Below are 17,509 nucleotides of genomic sequence, written 5' to 3'. Positions count from 1 at the left end.
CAAGGACTCAATTTTTATTTCTTCCCAAACCTCAACAAGCCCTTCATTAGAGATATATTCAAGAACACATGATCTCCTATCTCAAAAGTCAAGTCCCTCTTTTGTTATCTACATACATTTTTTACCAATTTTGTGTCGCCTGTAAATTTTTTCTTATTGCCGCCACCGTTTTCATAGTCTTTTTTACCAAATCTGGTCCAAGTAACTGTCTCTCTCTAACCTCATCCCAACAAATGAGTGATCTACAGGGCCTACCATAAAGAGTCTCATAATGAGTCATTCCAATGTTAGCATGGTAACTATTATTATAAGTGAATTCCATTAGAGGTAGCATCTTTTCTCAATTTCCTCCAATATTGATAACACATTCTCGTAACATATCCTCCAATACTTGTATAGTTCTCTCTGCTTTTTTGTCAATCTGTGAATGAAAAATCGTGCTAAAATTTAAATGGGTGCCCACAGTCTGCTATAAACTCCTCTAAAATCTAGAAGTAAATTGAGGGTCTCTATCTAAAACAATTGAAACCGGAATACCATGTAACTTGACTATTTCTCTAACATATAACCTGGCCAAGTGATCAACTGAGTCGAACACTTTCATTGCTAGAAAGTGCAAAGACTTGGTTAAACGATCCACAACCACCCAAATACTATCATGATTCTTGCGGGTCTTTGACAGCCCCATCATAAAGTCCATAGATATATATTTCCACTTCCACTTTGGTATCGATAAGAGTTGCAATAATCCCCCGACTTTTGATGTTCTACCTTCACTTGTTGACATGTCAAGCACCTTGATACAAACTCTGTGATGTCTCGTTTCATTCCCCTCTACCATTATTGCTTCTGTAAATTCCTGTACATTTTCATACTCTCAGGATGCATGACGAATCTTGTATTGTGAGTTTCCTTAAGAATTTCTTTCTGTAACTCTGTATCATTCAGAATACACATCTAAGTCTCATACCGAGTACCCCATCACTATGCACACTATACCCTACTGACACCCCTTGCTCGACTCTCTCCCTGATCACTTGTAGATCGGTATCTACTAATTTTATTTCTTTAATCATCTAGATTAAGCTCGACTTAGCCCTCAATCTAGCATATATTTCCCTCGACATTAATCCTAAATTTCCAATTGTTGTATAGTTTTGTGTATCTCCCACTCAGCTACCATTAAATGTGTTAACATTCTTGTACTCTTCTGGCTGACGGCATCTGCCACTACATTCCCTTTTCTTAGATGATATTAGATTTTACAATCAAAGTCTTTTAACAAATCTATCCATCGCATCTATTGCATATTCAGTTCTTTCTGTGTGAATAAGTACTGCAAATTTTTGTGATCTGTGTAAATTTTAAACGTCCCCTCATACAGGTAGTGTCTCCACAGTTTCAATACATAGATCACTGCAGCCAATTCCAAATCATGCGTGGGGTAATTTCTCTCATGTGCCTTCAACTATCTAGACCTGTAAATAATTACCTTCCCCTGTTGCATAAGCATACAGCTTAATCCCAAATGTGATGCATCACTGTACTGCATAACCCCCTTCACCAGATGGGATAGTTAACATCGGTGCTGTAGTGAGTTTCTGTTTAAGTTCATTGAAGCTAATATCACATTCATCATCCCATTGAAATTTTATATTCTTCTTAGTCAATCGAGTGAGTGGTGTCGCGATACTCAAGAAACCCTTGACAAACCTGCAATAGTACCTTGCTAACCCCGAAAAACTCTTGATCTTTGTCACAGTATTCCGTCTTCCCCATTTTACCACTGCTTCCACTTTTGCAGGATCCACAAACACTCTATTTACTGACACAATATGGCCTATAAATGATATATGTTTTATCCAAAACTCATACTTACTAAATTTTGCATACAATCTAGCCTTTTGGAGAATCTCTAACACAATTACTAGATGTTTAGCGTGTTCTTCTAAATCTCTGGAATATATTAGTACGTCATCTATAAACATAATCACGTAGCGGTTCAGTAGGGGTTTGAATACTCAATTCATCAGGTTCATGAACATTGCAGGTGCATTCATTAATCCGAATGACATAACAAGAAATTCATAATGTCCATACCTAATACGAAATATCATTTTTACTATGTCCTCAGTCTCAACCTTCAACTGATGATACTCAGATCATAAGTTAATTTTTGAAAATATCATGACCTCCTACAACTGATCAAATAGGTCATCCATTCTTCGAAGTGGGTACTTGTTTTTGATAGTTACCTTATTCAGATCTCTGTAATCTATATACATACGCATAGTAACACCCAACATTTATTTTGTTTATAAATATAATTATTTATTAATTTAATTTAATTTAATTTAAATTATTTTAATTTGATTTAATAAAAAAAAAAATAATAATAATAATAAAAAGGGTGAAAAATTGGTTAAGTATTTAATTGAAAATAATTTTGGAAAAAAAGGGTGAAAATTTGAGTTCCAGAATATTTTTGAAAGAAAAATCAGAAACCGGAGGTCAAAACGTAATTTAGAAAAGTTACACCATATCAGATGTCCGGTCAGCAGCCCCGACCAACCAGGACACACCAGGTGGTAGAGGCACTGACGCAGGAGGCCACGAGGGAGGGGAACCGCGTGGGCGATCCGCGTGCGCGCACGAATGACCCAGATTGCATCGCGTACGGACGATCAAGATTAAATTACGATGAACGGCCCAGATTCACTCCCTATTTAATTGCGATTGGACGGTCCAGATTAAAAATGATAGACGGCCCAGATCAAAAGTAGATTGGTATAAATAACTTCATCCGCACCCAAATCCTAACCCTAGCCGCTAGAGCCCCTCGCCGGAGAAGACAACCCAGCCGTTGGAGAGCCGATCGCCGCCACCCGCCGCCGCACCGGAGCAATTTTTGACCTCCAAACGAGGTAAAAATTTTCCCTCTTGCACGAAATTCAATTTTAAAACCATCCATAGCCAAATCGGAGTGAAAGAACTAGCCAATTGGTCGAAAAAATCGTCGAAGCTCGGCGATGCCGCCGCAGGGTGTTTTGAAAAATACCTCCAATGAGGCCCTTCCCGATTCCCATTCGATGTAATTTTTTCACCGTTTTGATCACCATTTTCTTCTCTACAGGTTGAGCGAAGCAAAACACCCAATCGCAACGTGAGCCGGAGGTGCCGCCGCATCGGAGAGCCCCACTGCCGGTGAATTTCAGTTTTCTACATTTTTTTGGCCCACCGAGGGCCCTAAGTGTGTTTTCTCGTAGGAATCGATGCAGCTTTGGCTTAATTCGGCCGAAAACGGTCGAAAACAACCAACCCGAGGTGGGTCGTCGCCGGAGCACGGCGGAGCCGCCGTGCTGGATTTTCGAAATTGGCCGAATGGGTCCTGGGACTTATTTTTGGGTTTATTTGGGACATTTATAGGTACCATAAGCGCGTTCCAGTTCCTGAAGAAAAATTTAGGGAACCTAGGGACCGCCCGTAGGCGCAGTAACCATTTAGTTTTCGGCGTCAAATCAGATAATGACCCATCACCCTATTTCCTATCATAGATGTCAAGTTTGAATAAATAATAATGCGGTGTTTTGTACAAGTTAGATAAATATGCATAATTAATTACGAATTGCTAATGGAGTCCGAAATCAGAAATTGTTCTCTGTTGATTCCTGTTGATTTATTTTACAGTTTAAAGGCATGATGGTATCTGGTTTTAGAGTTTTAAATGCATGTATTACTGTATTACTTGACCACTATGTGATTTTGGGATTTAAGATATGATTATATTACTGGATGTATGTTCATTATTTATGTGATTGTGTTTAATTTGGTAACGGAGATTAAGGATAAACAGAAAAAGGATGTGATCTAATAAACAGATAAGGTGACAACCTCACTAGATATCCTGAAAAATGGTGGACGAATCGGGTTCATAGAGAACCCTACCGTAAATGTTGTCTCATATCGGACGAGATATGGAGACTTGGTCATTCGACGCTCATACCGGACGGGGTATGGGGACGACCTTGGAATTAAGATTGTTAAGGAAAAGGGTTCACGTATAACGGGGACACCCCTATGGATCCCTATGGATATTAGTAGGCTGGTGAAATGAGAAATGGTGATGATTAGTTATTGTCAATGAATATGAATTTATAAAATTTCTATGTTACTAATTGTGCATGAAGTTATGATCTGCATGATGTTATTGTCTTTATAAGTTGTTTTCACATATTCTCCAATGGTAAGTAAAAGGGTAAATAGTTTTAACTTTAATGAATGTATTGGTTTAAATTTAGTGCTCCATTGGTTATTTTTGGTTTTCTACCAATCTTTACTTATGTGCTGGCGACATCGCGTGATGTCCCTACTGGGTTAGTATAGCTCACTCCTTATTTAACCATTTCAGATCAGGAGGACATTGTTCTCGAGCCCGATCCGTAAGAAGTCTGCAAATATATGCTAGATAATTTATAGTTTCCTTTATTTTTTCCATTTATCATATTTCTTTTAGAGAATTTATTCTGTGATGTTTGTTTAGTACTTTTAAGTTATCGTGTAAGGGATGTTAACTTTAACGTTTATTTCACTTCCGCACTCAAATTATTATATGTACTTTCTTTTAAATTTCTGAGATCGTTACACATATGCATAGTTCTGTCATTCTTTTTTGCAAACAACACTGGCGCTCCCATGGTGACACACTCGGTCTTATGAACTTATTTGATTAAGTAGGAAAACTTAAAACATAAAGTGTACCTTGTATGACCTTCGGGGTCGCCTCTGCATCTTGAGCTATCAAAGCGAATACCCGACCCTGCACCAATGGTCTAATGGGCTCCTTAGGTAGGGGACAATTTTGTACAAAATGCTGGGTGCTACCACATCAGTAACATCCTCGATTAATAGTAGTACACGAATGATTTCCATGACTCCTACCACAACGCATGCAATCTATACTCCTCGCAACTATTTGGTGACTTGGAGTTAAATCTTGCACTATCCTCTATCTCTTCTCTATCTGATAAAGTTGTGGTGGTACCTGTTTGGAGCTGGAAAACCCTCTACTGTACTCCATGTGTTCTCTGTATAAAGTCTCTACTAGCTGTGCCTTCTCTAATGGTGCTTGATATGTGGGTAGCGTGAACACCGCTACTTGATGATACAGTTCCGGCCTCAACACTTTTTCAAACCTCCCAACCTTCTTCTACTCATTCATCATATCCTCTGGGGAAAACCATCCCAAACTTATGTATCTCTCTACATACTTTGCCACCGACAGTCTCCCTTGTCGGAGCTCTACTAACTCAGTCTCTTTTTGTTGTCTAATAAAATATGGGAAGTACTCTGCATTGAAAACTTTAAGAAAGACTTCCCAAGTCAATTGGGGGATTAAGGCTCCCCTTTTTAAACTCCACCAATGCTCTGCTAGACCTCTCAACATAAAAGTAGTTAGTTGTACCTTATGTTCAGGGGTAACCTCTATCACATCGAATAGTTTCCCTATTTTTTTTATCTAATCTTCAGCCTTTAGTGGGTCGGAGCCCCCATTAAATGCCGAGGGGTTGAGTCTCTGATACTTCTCAATGTTACTTGTGTCTACTCCCCCCTGACTAACATTATATTTTGAGATGTAGGATGTCTCCACCCCCAATTCCCTCTCTCGAATAATTGTCACCAAGCTTTCGACTACCCTACACAAACGATTGAAATCATCTTGGTGTCTCGTTATTTGCCTCAAATGTGGTGCTGGCGAAATGGAAGGGGTCTCTGGTAGGTAATGGGTGGCACAGATGGAAAAGGGGGCAGTCCTTAAAAAGTAAATAGGGGCACTTGGTGGAAAGAAGGCGCCTCCTGAGGTGCCGTTGGGGGATCCTGGGGTGCTGGTGTGGATCCTATGTGGGGACGACCTATGTTTCTCTTCATCCACTCTCTTTGTCTACATGCGTGACAATGATCCCCATCAGTTACTCGAAGTGTAACATTCCTACCACCTACTACACAATTATTAAACCCTATAAACTTACTATAATACTAACTATAACACCCTTTGGTGTTTCAAAAATATTATTCCACCTGTATTTTATTAAGTTCTATCCACAAATGCATCAAAGACTAAAAGTTCAGTATACATGTAACTCGTTGAGTCTACCTCAAGCAATTTTAGTGTTTCGATTTACAACTTACTATCCCAAGTAATAAATGGAAATTAATGAGTAATATACTATCAATTTACTTCATCTAAGTATTGTCTCACTACCTGAGTTTTTAGCTATACTTTTCGTTTTACTACATCTGCAATGACATATAGTGAGCGCATAGCATAGTGAAATAAATTCAAAGTTCAAACAGAGTATGAAAATACATAAAGACCGTTAACCCCATGTCCTACCTACGCTTATGACACAATTCTCCTCCCATTCCCCATCTATTGTATCTTGTAACCCTCTCCTAACTATTTCACCTACCCTTAGTTAATTCTCCAGTCACCCCATCTCCCTATCCAACATCACCTCAACCTCTCCACATACTCCCTGATATATCCATCCACCCACACTATTACAACCAATACAATAATACTACCACGTTCACCACCAATAAAATGCGTCATTTGCTCACCTAACACACTCCCAACACCCACTTCCCACACTTCCCTATCCGTGCACTCACACACCCTTAACACTCTCTCCCAACAACAGGCCCAACATCAACACTCCCAAAATACCTCAACTACTTAAAATTTGTACACACACCGACCTGTAATTAGCCACACACACACACACACACCACCGTACCACTTCTTCCCAACACAACATCAACACATATATATAATTCCATTTCCTTTATGATACCACCATCACTCGTGAGACACTTCACACACACACACACACACACACACCGACCCTAATTTTGCCAAACACACGCATCTCAGTAATATCACCAATAATCATAAAAGACACCTCATACTCACCCACACTGGCCCTAATTCAGCCACTCACACACATCTCAACAACACATACACACTCGACAAGCATTTAAACCAGACCACCAGTAACTAGTGAATATATCTCATACACACACACACACACACACACACACCCGACAAGCATTTAAACCTCACCATCAGCAACTAGTGAATATATCTCATACACACATACACACACACCCGACAAGCATTTAAACGTTACCACCAGCAACTAGTGAATATATTTCATACACACACACACCGGTCCCTGTTCGGCTAGATACACACACACACCCCACCACCACCAGCATCGACGCCTCCAGTACATTTCAAGTCGTTGCCAATATCGGCGCACCATTTCCTGAACTCCACCAGACACACATTACCATCGACATCAATATCGGCACCTCAAATAGGTTACAGGTTGTCACCAATATCGGTGTATCACCTCTCAAAATCCACCGCACACACACACTCGTTTCATTTGTCACTCCTCATCTCTCTATTTTTTCCAAACTCACAAATGAATACATAACCAAGTCCATACCGATTTACCATCACAAAGGTTGAAATTTCAAATTCATTTACCTCTTACTTCCATAGTCTTATAACTCAATTGTTCTTCTTTGACTTCCTCTCAGTCTCCCTCCCGATTCCTCAATTTCTCTTATTCTTTCCCCCCTTTTCTGTTCTTTTTTTTTTTCCTTTTCTGTTTTTTTTCTGGCCCTTTTTTTCCCTTTTTTTAATTTACTGCAATTATATATATATATATATATACCTCTCCCCTAATCCCAACCATCCATCATAACTCTGATCCCCACCGTCTATCCCTCTATCCTATTAAGGCCTTACATTTAAAACATAAGTTTTTATGCTCTATCATAAAATTCTATAATTGAAAAGCTATATTAAGTTTAAATATGAAGATTGATACATTATGTTTATATCACTCATGTAAAGGTTGGATTTTTAGTTTTTAAGTTTTTTATCGCACAAATATTATATGTAACTTTGATGAACATCACAATTATCTAAACAATTTATAGTAAACAATTTTTAATAATATGCGTAGTGATGTTGCTAAATTTATTTTATTTACAAGATTATCGTTAATATATTTTTATAATTCTAAATAATAACATTGTCTTAAAGTCCATTTGACATTATTTATCTTATACTATTAGTAAAAGTATTATTATAAAAGTTTTTCAGTCAAATTTTTTTAGTAAATAAGTTGTAATATCTTTTGTAAAAATAATTATAAAAAAATGTTATCATTTTAAAAAACAGAAGCTATCGTATATACTAAAAATAATTATAAATATTAAAATAATTATTTTTATTTTATTTATTAATTTTTAAACATTATTAAGTTTTAATATATATATTAATCGAATTATTTATTTGTATTTTTTAACATAAAAATAAAAATTTTAATAAAGAATATAAAGTGAGAAAAAATTGTAGAAATCCCACATAATCATTACCAATAACACTATAATAAATAATATTTTTCACATCAAAATAAATTTTATAAATAAATAATATTTTTTTTATTAAGATAAATCTTATAAAATTATATAACAGAAAAACCAAAACCATATCAAAACAATCACATAAAATTAATAAATTAAAGAAATCAAAACTCATAAAACAGTTTAATTTTAGAGAATATATAAAAAATTTAAATAAAAAATAAATATTAAATTTCATGAATAACATAAAATAATTAGTCGCCTACAACTAATAATAATTCATTAAATAAATTGACATTGAAATTTTTTTAAAAATATAAGATATATTTTTATACAATATTTAGTCATGTGCATATTTAAAAAAATGAAATGATGATTGAGAAAACGAATAGGAATAAAAAAATACATTTCTTAAAAAATTATGAACATATTTTTTAACTTATTAAGAAATGTAAGAGTATATTTACGTAAAAATGTAAGAATAATTTTTATAATAAAAAATTATTTGAGAATATATATTTTTAACTTATTAAGAAATTGTGAGAGAGTCGAATTGGAGCAAAAGAAAAATTAATTAAAGTACAAAAATTATGATATTAAAATGTTAATATTTACTGTTGATACATTTAAAAATTTGTAATATTATTTAGCTGAATTAATTAAAATTTTTTAACAAGCTATAGTATTTATATTATTACATTATGAAAATATTAATATTAGATTATTGAAAATTGGAGATAACGCTTAAATGAAAAAAGAAAAAGGAGAAAAAATTGATTTCAACTCAACCCGACTCGCCTCACCCAAACCCTTACCGTCTCCGTCTCTGTCTCGCTCTCTCTTTCTGTGTCTCGCTCGCTCGCTCGCTCGCTCTCTGGTTGCATATTTTCCCTCTTTCCCAAACCCTGCAATTCCTCAAACCCTAGCGATCTCTCTTTTGCCATCTCTCAGATTATTCATCTATTCACAGAAAGTATTTATCCTCTTCGAGTCCCCGAGCCATTCGATTTGATATCCATAAGTTATTTCAGAGCTGTATTCTGCTCGTATTTCTTCGATCTCTTTCCCGAACTTCCTGCAATTTAGGCGTTAGACGACGATGGTTGACAGAAAGCTCGATCTGCCTGATGATCTCCTCTCCTCCCAGACGATTGACGAGCACTGCTCCGTCAAAGGTAAAATCTCTTGCTTCATCTCTATGCTACATGTCCCTTCCATTTATTCAATTGCATTTTACGTTGATTTTATCTTTTATGCTTCTCTTTCTGTTATTGAATTTTAAGTTGTGTTCCATCGATCTGTCGTATCAAATTTTTGGTACTTGGAGGACATAAATTCAATATCTAGGTGGTTCCGTTGACTTCCTTGCTTCTTTTGGCTTGGCATCTCTTGTTAGATTGGTTTGAGATCCTGTTGTTCTCATTTCTATTATTTATTTTGCGTTACTTTCTAATAACAAAATGATTCAAAATTGTTCAATCATTGAATCGAAACCAGTTGTTCTCACTTGCAGATTTGAATTTGACGGACAAACCTTCTTTTAGTCATCTGCTTATGTATTACGTGATTATTTGAAGTTTATATATGTACAGTGGCCACTGAGTTTGAGCTGTGCCATTGAGTTAGGAATGCTTAGTTGTTTGTTATGAACTATTATCTCTTTTTATCTGTTTGGTTTCCATCTTTTATTCTGAGCTGAATGATGTATATTTTTCCTTATCATTTCATTCCAATGGTGGTCGGATGTAGGGTCATTTGTACTGTTAAATTATCATTAGCAGATTATAGTTTCCATCTCTCTTTTAAATTCGTGACTTTTCCCTTCTATATTGGTTTTAGATCAAGTAGCATCAGAAAGCAGCATTCCTCTCTCTCCTCAGTGGCTTTACTCAAAATCGATGGATGCAAAGATGTTGACAAGTGGAACATCTGGGGTATGAGAATCTTGAACTGTTCTATTTTAATATATTTAACTTCATTGGTTGTTTGATTTAGCTATATGAGAGGAAATGGCCTATTCAACTTTTACTCACTGATATGTGACAGACTGCATGTTACTTGAAAATTAATGTTTTGCTATTTTTCCATTTTTTTATTGGAGGGGGGATTTGGTGGGTGTTAAGAGTTGGCAATTGTTACTTGACTTCATTACTTTTTCACCTCGGTTATTCAAGAGAACTTGTGTTATGTAGCAGTTTCTTGTGCTGCTTGTTATACTTTCTGCCGCTTCTCATAATTGTTTCAGATTATTTCCTGGCTACTATACCTTAAAACTCAGTTGTGGTCTGATAAGTATGTTTTGTGTTAAAAAAATGACAGGAAATTCGAGCACCAAATTCTTTGCCACATGGAAGCTCAACTGATCCAAACCCGAAGGACAGTTGGCGTTTAGATGGATCCCAGGACAAGAAAGAATGGAGAAAGAATTCCCTTGATGTTGAAAATAGTCGCCGCTGGCGTGAAGAGGAGAGAGAAACAGGCTTACTTGGTAGAAGAGATCGCAGAAAAGAGGAACGGCGAACTGATGTTTCTGCTAGGGATGCTTCTGAAGGTAGATCTTTGCCTTCTTCTGACCGTTGGCATGATAGCAATACCCGTAGTTCAGGTCTTGAATCCAGAAGAGACAGCAAGTGGTCCACAAGATGGGGTCCTGAAGATAGAGAAAAGGAAACTCGGACCGAGAAGAGAATGGATTCTGAGAAGGAAGATACTCATACTGATAAACAATCATTTGTAAGCGGCAACCGCGTGGCTTCTGAGCGTGATACTGATGCTCGTGATAAATGGAGACCACGCCATCGTATGGAAGTTCATACTGGTGGATCTGCACCATATCGCCCTGTCCAAGGAATTGGGTTGGAGAGGGGAAGGATGGAAGGATCAAGTGTGCGTTTTGCCCCTGGCCGAGGAAGATCTAACAGTAATGTTAGTGGAAGCCTCCAGATTGGAAGGCCTCCCTCTAACTCTGCCATCGGTTTTGCCCCTGTTGATAGAAATAGCGGCACATACGTTAAATTTGGGCAGCCCACTAGTGTATATTGCTACCCAAGAGGAAAACTTCTTGACATTTATCGGAAACAAAAAACCTCTCCAGATTTTGATACCGTACCTGATGGCATGGACCAAGTATCGTCAATAACACAGATATCTGCTATTGAGCCATTGGCTTTTGTTGCTCCTGATGCAGAGGAGGAGGTATATTACTGTATCTTAAATTTTCTACTCGGTAACAAAGTTTTATATATATTGTCACTTCAAATTGGTTATGATGCTTGCAGTCTGTCCTTGGGGATATATGGAAGGGAAGAATTACAAGCAGTGGAGAACTACAGTACTCATCCAGAGACAGGAATGGGGCGACAAATGATAGTGCTAGAGGTAATCAAAGTGTCACTTTCTTCGTCCTTTGCTAATAGAATATTAAGACTTATTTCTGATGCAGATATTTGTTGTTTTTCAGGGATTGGTGACATGGCATTAACTGAGGGCAAAGATAGTTCTTTAGACAACTCTGAAGAAATGGTTAAAATCTCTGGGGAGCTATCTAGAAACAGTTCTCGTAGAGATTATGATGCTGACACATCAGTTACCTTTGATCAGGAGAAGGTTACTGTCCAGGGTAAAAAAATGCCATTTCATTCATTCTTTCTGGAAAGAAAATGTTCTTGATTGTATTTGTTGACAGTGGCTGATTAATTCCTCCTGCAAATATAATGTATTTTTTTTATTATGGTTGTAATTGTTTCTGCTTTTCATTTCAGAAAGGGACACTTCTAAATATGGTGATAAGCATCTTACCGCCATTGATGGTGCTGCAACTGAGGTTTCAGTGCCATCAGCTTTGAAAATATACAACTCCAGCGGTGGTGGTGAGATAAATGGTGCTGGAGAGAATATCTGTGAACTAAAATATTTCGAGAAGCAAGAATTGGTGGATTTAGCTTCAAAATATGCTAAGTTGGAAGTTACTGAGGCAGCTATTTCTGGAGTTGGGAGTCAGCTGCTTCCGGAAGAATCAGGTTCTCTGTCTGATTTTCCATCAAAGCCTCAAATCGCAAGCAGCAACCAGGTCCATCTGGAGGTAAAGGGCACACGGCCAGTGGAAACCGTTCTCCCACCTGAGGAGTTAAGTTTATGCTATCTTGATCCCCAGGGTGTAATTCAGGGACCTTATCTGGGGATTGACATCATTACATGGTTTGAGCAAGGATATTTTGGAACCGATTTACCTGTTCGATTGTCAGATGCTCCTGATGGATCGCCTTTTAAGGAACTTGGTGAAGTCATGCCACATCTAAGGCAAAGATCTGACGCCAATGTTGGTACTAGGATGCAACTATCGAATGCTGTTGAAGGCATTGTGGAAGAAAGCATAAGTTCTTGTTCAGCACCTTATTTTAAGGGGGTTGCAGCTATAAATGAGCAGCAAAGGGCTCCATCTATTGTTGTAAGTACTTCTGGTGTCAATGACCAGTCAAGTGTAAATGAAGGTTATTGCTCCAACGTTCAGCATTCTGATGATCAGAGCTTCCAAGATCTTGTTGTTCAAGATGAAGGCATGTTAATAGCCTTGATCTGCTATTACTTTTATTATTATTATTATTTTTTACTTCTTATTTATCTTTCTTGATTTTCTTCTTTAATGTAGAAATTGTCTTTCCTGGAAGGCCTGGTAGTAGCAAGGGTGACCCGTTGAAGTTTCCTGCTACTGACATAAGTAGTTCATTTTCCAATCATATGAGTAATCCTTCTCCAGCAGATGAATTTTCAGTGCCTACTCAGGATGATAAATTACATCCTTTTGGTCTGTTAATGTCTGAGCTCCAAGAGACCTCTGATTTAAGGGGTTCTAAGTCATCCAACATGGCTTCGAACATAGCTTCTCGAAGTCAGTTCAGCAATCATTTGCTTGAGAGAGATGCTGGTTTTGTTAATCAGAGTTCTCTCAGAACCATGGTGGATCAACCTGCTTTTCTGGAAACATGGTCTGCTGATCGCTACCCCAATGCTCATCTAGGTCCTGTGGATGTGCGTCAGTTATCTCACCGGGAACAGGAGTTCAATGCCCTTGACTTGGGAGAGCACATGATCTCCCAAAAGTTTCTTGAGGAACATCTTAAGCAACAGGATCATCTAAATCATTCTTTTTCACATGCTAGTGGAGTGGGGGTAGAGCAAATACCCAGTTTTGCTGCTTTGCAGGGTAAAAATTCTAATCTTCAGCAGTCACTTCATCATCCTGTGCAAGATCTGGACCATCTTTTTCAAATTAAAGTTCAGCAGCAGCGGCAGCTTGAGCTCCGGCAGCAGCTGGAGCTTCAGCAACAGCTCGAACTTCAGCACCAACTTGAGCTTCAGCAGCAGCTTGAGCTTCAGCAACAGCTTGAGCTTCAGCAGCAGCTTGAGCTCCGGCAGCAACTTGAGCTCCAGCAGCAGCTTGAGCTTCGGCAGCAGCGTGAATTTATGCAGCAGCAACTGTTGATGCAGCAGCAGCAGCAGGAGCAGCAGCTCCGCAACCAACATCTGAAGTTATTGATACAGCAGCAGCAGCAGCAGCAATCTCATGCTCAACAGCTACTTCTTGAAGGGTTGCTTCAGCATCAGATGTCTGATCCTGGTTATGGGCAACCAAAGTTAGACATGCTGAGAGATGATGTAGTTGATCCAGTTCAACGGAGGATGCATCTCCTTCATGAACTTCAACAGTACAATTTTAACTCGTCAAGGCACCTAGACCCAGCATTGGAGCAGATAATCCAAGCTAAGATTAACCAGAGTGCATTGCGGGGACAGCAGAGTGATTTGTTGGACCTTATATCACATGCAAAGCATGGTAATATTTTGCCTCCAGAGCAACAACTTCGCATGCAAAATGAACAGATACAGGCACAACAATTATCAATGGCTTTGAGGCAGCAATTAGGAATGGATGGTGAAAGGCGTGTTGCTGGACCATGGTCGGTTGGTGAAGTTGATCAGTTTGTCAGTAATCCTGTTGGTCATCATCTGCCTCCATCTGCAGGATTTAGTGCTTCCGATCCTTACCACCAACAGCCGAGGCTTTCCTCTGTTGAGGAGCACTTCAGCAAACTTAAATGGAATCATGCCTTACAGGAGCAGCATCAGCGAGAGCTTTTTGAGCACAGCTCTACCTCATTTGAGAGGAAAATGCCCATTGCTTCTGGCACACCTAACATCAACTTGGAAAATGTGAATGCTTTTGATTTACCAGAACACCGCTACATGCATGGAAATGACCAGGTTGCTTCTTTTTCTTCGGGTATACCTTCAGAAGAGTTTTATGTTCCCCGTTCAGGTATGATAGACAGCTACCGCCTTGGGAATAAAGGGCAGGTAGAAAATAGTTGGAATGAGAATCCAATCCAACAGTTTCACTTTGAGGGTGAAAAGCAGAGGAAAATGTCAGAAAATTCTGTGATCTCTTCAGATCCAACTATTTGGGCTTCTGTACCTGCTGAGGAGAAGTCTAAGCTAGTGCTGTTCGACCTTCTCAATCGTCAGGCTGAGAGCGTACAGTCTACACAGTCATTAGAAATCAATCATCCATATCCTCAAGCATCTTCTAGAGGACATGAGACCTTTGATCCTCTTTCTGAGCAATATACTTCAAGTTTTTCCCTTCCTAAAGAAACTGGTTCAAATAGTTTATTTGTGGAAGAGCTCCAGAATTCCAACTCAGGTGCCATCTTGCAGAATCATTTTTTTGGTGCTGCTTTGAATGAACAAGTAAATCGTACTGGAAATGGTGAAAGGTTACTCCTTAGATCGAATTCGGGAGCAATAGCAGATGAGCAGTCTTTGTTATTAGGTGCTCGGGATCTCTCCCATGCTATTTACACGGATTCTCATTTGATTGCCAAATCAAGCGTGGATAAAGACCTGGTAGAGCTGGAAGGAGGGAAGGAAGGAAAGAGGTATGGCTCCAAAGCAACAAGCAGCTCCCTTTTAGAGACAGAGCAAAAAAAAAAAGCCATGGATGGTGGGAGGCTGCAGATTAATGCCCATAGCAGGAGTAGCTCGCTTAGTAGTTCTGGTAATATTTAAAATCTGTTATTTTCTGTGATTCATCATTATAATTAATGTTTGAAACTCAGGAGGAGTGTTAAATGTTGCAGGTGGGATTGTCAGTTCATATGAAATTGGATTGGACAAATCAACCGGAGAGGATGTTTCTAATGTGAGGTGGGATTCTTTTCTTTGTTTCATGTTGCTGGACTGATATTTGTCATGAATTTGATGCCCAATAAGTTGTCTACATATTTGCTCAGGGAATCAGTTTATCAACACAGCCTTGCAACTTCAGGTTCTTTGCTTGGGGAAGAGTCTTACTTGATGAGCGAAAAATTGATAGTTTCTTGTTAATTCATTATAAACTCAAAAGAAAGTTGGGAAGTTGGGTGGTTGGGTGGTATGCTTGAGATTTAATTAGTTTGGTTTCAATCTTACATGACTGTTTGGCAATACTATTGATTTCTTGTTATTTTATTATAGCATCTCAAGGAAAATGGAAATTATGTAGCATACTTATTTGTAATTGGTTTTACTTTGTGTTGCATGACTTGGTGTTGCAATCATGTGGAAAGTTATGGGCATGGTCAAGTTATACTCAATTATAATGCAAACTATAGAATGAAGACTGGTATTTCAGGAAACATGATAAAGATTGGTAAAATCTAATGGCCATGCCCATTAAATAACTCGCAGCACTTGATATGTTTTTGTGCACCTGTTGTTCAGGATATGGTTATAATTGATGGAATTGCTGGAAAATGTTACTTGAGCAAGCACAATGATTTGAAGGATATTACTTTGTTGAGGAACTACTGGGTTTCGATAAATGGACATTTTTGCTATTTTTTTTTTTTTTTTTACTTCTATTTATATCCACTTTTGATTGATAGGTCATCTAAAGGGTTTGACAATACTTTGCATAAGCGGCGGCCTTTATCACGGGCTGCATCATCTCAGGATGTTTTGTTCGATTCAACCCCAGTTGCATTTGTCAAGCAAAAAAGTTCAATGAACCTTGCAGCTTCAAATGGTATGAGATTACATTACTTGAACAGTTACACCTGTGTATAGAATTTTGGTTTCATATATATTCAATCATAGATGGTTTATTTATGATGAGGAGACTGGTAACTTTCAGAAGTAAGGCGGGAGTCTGTAGGGATACCGGCTGCTCCTCGAACCTCTGAAACTCAGGCATCCAGCAAGAAAGATGTGAATTTTAGGAGGACATCGTCTTGTAGTGATGCTTCAGTGTCAGAGACATTCATGGATGTGCTTAAGAAACCTGTACATCCTGAGCCTGACACCTTGATCGGGGCCCAGGAAGTATCTGATGGTGCACAAGTGGGAAAAAGTGGCAAAAAGAAAGGAAAAAAAGGAAGACAGATAGATCCTTCTCTCCTTGGCTTCAAGGTTTCCAGTAACCGTATCCTGATGGGTGAGATCCAACGTCTTGAAGATTAATTGGTTTGTGGCTCCGAGTTGTATATCTCTCCGCAGTTGGCACATATTTGTACATCTTTTTGTAAATTGTTCTCCATTTACTTTTAGATAGTTTTGTATAGTTCATTCGATAAACATAGCTCTATGCAAACATCCCGAGATGCAGAAGACAGAAGCGGAAAGAGCTTTTTGCCAAGGCAGCTGCCCGGAGGATGTCTTAAGGTGCGTAATAGATTCTTTGTAGGGTAGTAGTTTAGGATATATGGTAGGAGGATGAGGCTGGAGCTGCTCTAATTTTAAGTTTTATTTAGGCTACTCTTGTCATATGGAAAGATTAAGTCTTAGTTTCAATAAGATCAGGAAAAATTGCAGTTGCCGACCATTAGGATTCAACATAACCATCAGTCTTGTATTTTTTTCACCCGATGAAATTTAAATTGTGAGTAGAAGAAATAGATTTTTACTAACAAAAGATATTTGTGAGATGCTTAATTTAAAATGGTTTGCCTCTTACTGAAAAGTGTCCTTTTATACTTGTGTATAAAAAGTTGGGCTTCTTGGCAACCTTGTTGGTTTTGGAAGGAATCTTTATGGT

The 17,509-nt window shown here is 38.1% G+C and overlaps 1 protein-coding gene across 1 annotated transcript; it reads left to right on the top strand.

Annotated features, from left to right (window-relative positions):
- The first annotated feature begins 9,215 nt into the window (after positions 1-9,215).
- On the top strand, positions 9,216-17,434 carry LOC110825514 (uncharacterized). The gene is made up of 10 exons (XM_088215729.1): positions 9,216-9,614; positions 10,279-10,373; positions 10,759-11,634; positions 11,718-11,817; positions 11,900-12,058; positions 12,201-12,995; positions 13,088-15,493; positions 15,576-15,642; positions 16,362-16,501; positions 16,610-17,434. The coding sequence occupies exons 1-10, from the start codon at positions 9,539-9,541 to the stop codon at positions 16,933-16,935; spliced, it is 5,040 nt and encodes a 1,679-aa protein (XP_088071855.1). The 5' UTR covers positions 9,216-9,538; the 3' UTR covers positions 16,936-17,434.
- The last annotated feature ends 75 nt before the right edge of the window (positions 17,435-17,509 follow it).

This window comes from Carica papaya, chromosome 1, assembly GCF_054855325.1.
Source record: "Carica papaya isolate Zhongbai chromosome 1, ASM5485532v1, whole genome shotgun sequence".
NCBI classification, from domain to species: domain Eukaryota; kingdom Viridiplantae; phylum Streptophyta; class Magnoliopsida; order Brassicales; family Caricaceae; genus Carica; species Carica papaya.
Note: the sequence above shows the minus strand (reverse complement) of the source record. Positions and strands in the feature narration are given on the sequence as shown.

Coding starts and splice junctions, on each gene's coding strand:
- LOC110825514 (XM_088215729.1), top strand. CDS start 9,539: ATGGTTGACAGAAAGCTCGATCTGCCTGATGATCTCCTCTCCTCCCAG. Junction 11,818..11,899: donor GACAAATGATAGTGCTAGAG/GTAATCAAAGTG, acceptor GTTGTTTTTCAG/GGATTGGTGACATGGCATTA. Junction 16,502..16,609: donor GAACCTTGCAGCTTCAAATG/GTATGAGATTAC, acceptor GGTAACTTTCAG/AAGTAAGGCGGGAGTCTGTA.